The following is an 821-nucleotide window of genomic DNA, read 5'->3' on the forward strand; positions in this document are numbered from 1 at the left end:
GAGCGCGCCGCCCTCGGCGGTCCTGCGTGGAGAAGGGCGGGGCGGGTCAGTGCATAGAGGGAGGCGAAGCGCCGCCCGTGGCAGCGGTGCGCAGACGTCGACGCGAGCGGCGAGAGGGCGACGCCGACGACGCAGCGAGCAGCCATCCGCACCTCGCGCCCGGCGCCTGCGCGAGGGAAGGGCGCCGCGCGTGGCAGGACGAGTGAGCACAAGAGCGGGCGGCGCCCATATCTCCCCACACCTCCCCACACCTCCCCACATGTCGCGCAGGAGACGCCTCATCTCCCCATCTCTCCCCAGATCTCGCCCTGGCTGTCCTCCCGGCCACCCCTTCTCGCCTGCGCTGCTCGCGCTCGCCCACGCAAACGCCTCCTTGGCCTTGAGAGCCGCTTGCCAGAGCTTGTCGGCCGTGCAGGCCGCCGCCAGCGGCTCGCTCAGCGCACACCCCTCCCGCAGCGCCGCGAGCGCGCCGAGCGCATCCGCGCGGGCGGCGGGCGCCGTGGGCGCCTTCTTAATCGCGGATCGGACCATGGCGAGGAGGGGCTCGCCTGCGGCCGAAGGCTTGAGCAGCGAGAGGAGCGCGCCCGACGCGCCGCCGCCCTCCGCACCGCCCCCCTCAACCGCCGACTGCAGGCCGCCGAGCACCGCAGCGAGGTGCGCCCGCCGCACCTCTGCAGACTTGTCCGCCAGACCGGCGCCGACGGCCTTCACCGCCGCGTCCGCGCTTCCGACGCCAGCCACGCCGACCCAGCTCCCGACGGCCGCCATCATCGCGGTGCGCGCCGGCTCGGACGCCTCCCGCGCCGCCAGAGGGAGCAAGG

The 821-nt window shown here is 75.3% G+C and overlaps 1 protein-coding gene across 1 annotated transcript in view; it reads right to left on the minus strand.

Moving 5' to 3' along the window:
* EMIHUDRAFT_468400 (hypothetical protein) overlaps positions 1-821 on the minus strand; it is a gene marked incomplete at its 3' end in the record, with an annotated part of 9,552 nt that overhangs the window by 7,148 nt on the left and 1,583 nt on the right. Inside the window, exons 2-3 of the mRNA XM_005782799.1 lie at positions 252-795; positions 153-166 (exon numbers count right to left, since the gene is read on the minus strand). Coding sequence (XP_005782856.1) covers positions 153-166; positions 252-795 — 558 coding nt within the window. The remainder of the gene's footprint in view (positions 1-152; positions 167-251; positions 796-821) is intronic.

The sequence above is a fragment of the Emiliania huxleyi genome (genome assembly GCF_000372725.1).
Source record: "Emiliania huxleyi CCMP1516 chromosome Unknown EMIHUscaffold_186, whole genome shotgun sequence".
Classification (NCBI taxonomy): Eukaryota; Haptophyta; order Isochrysidales; family Noelaerhabdaceae; genus Emiliania; species Emiliania huxleyi.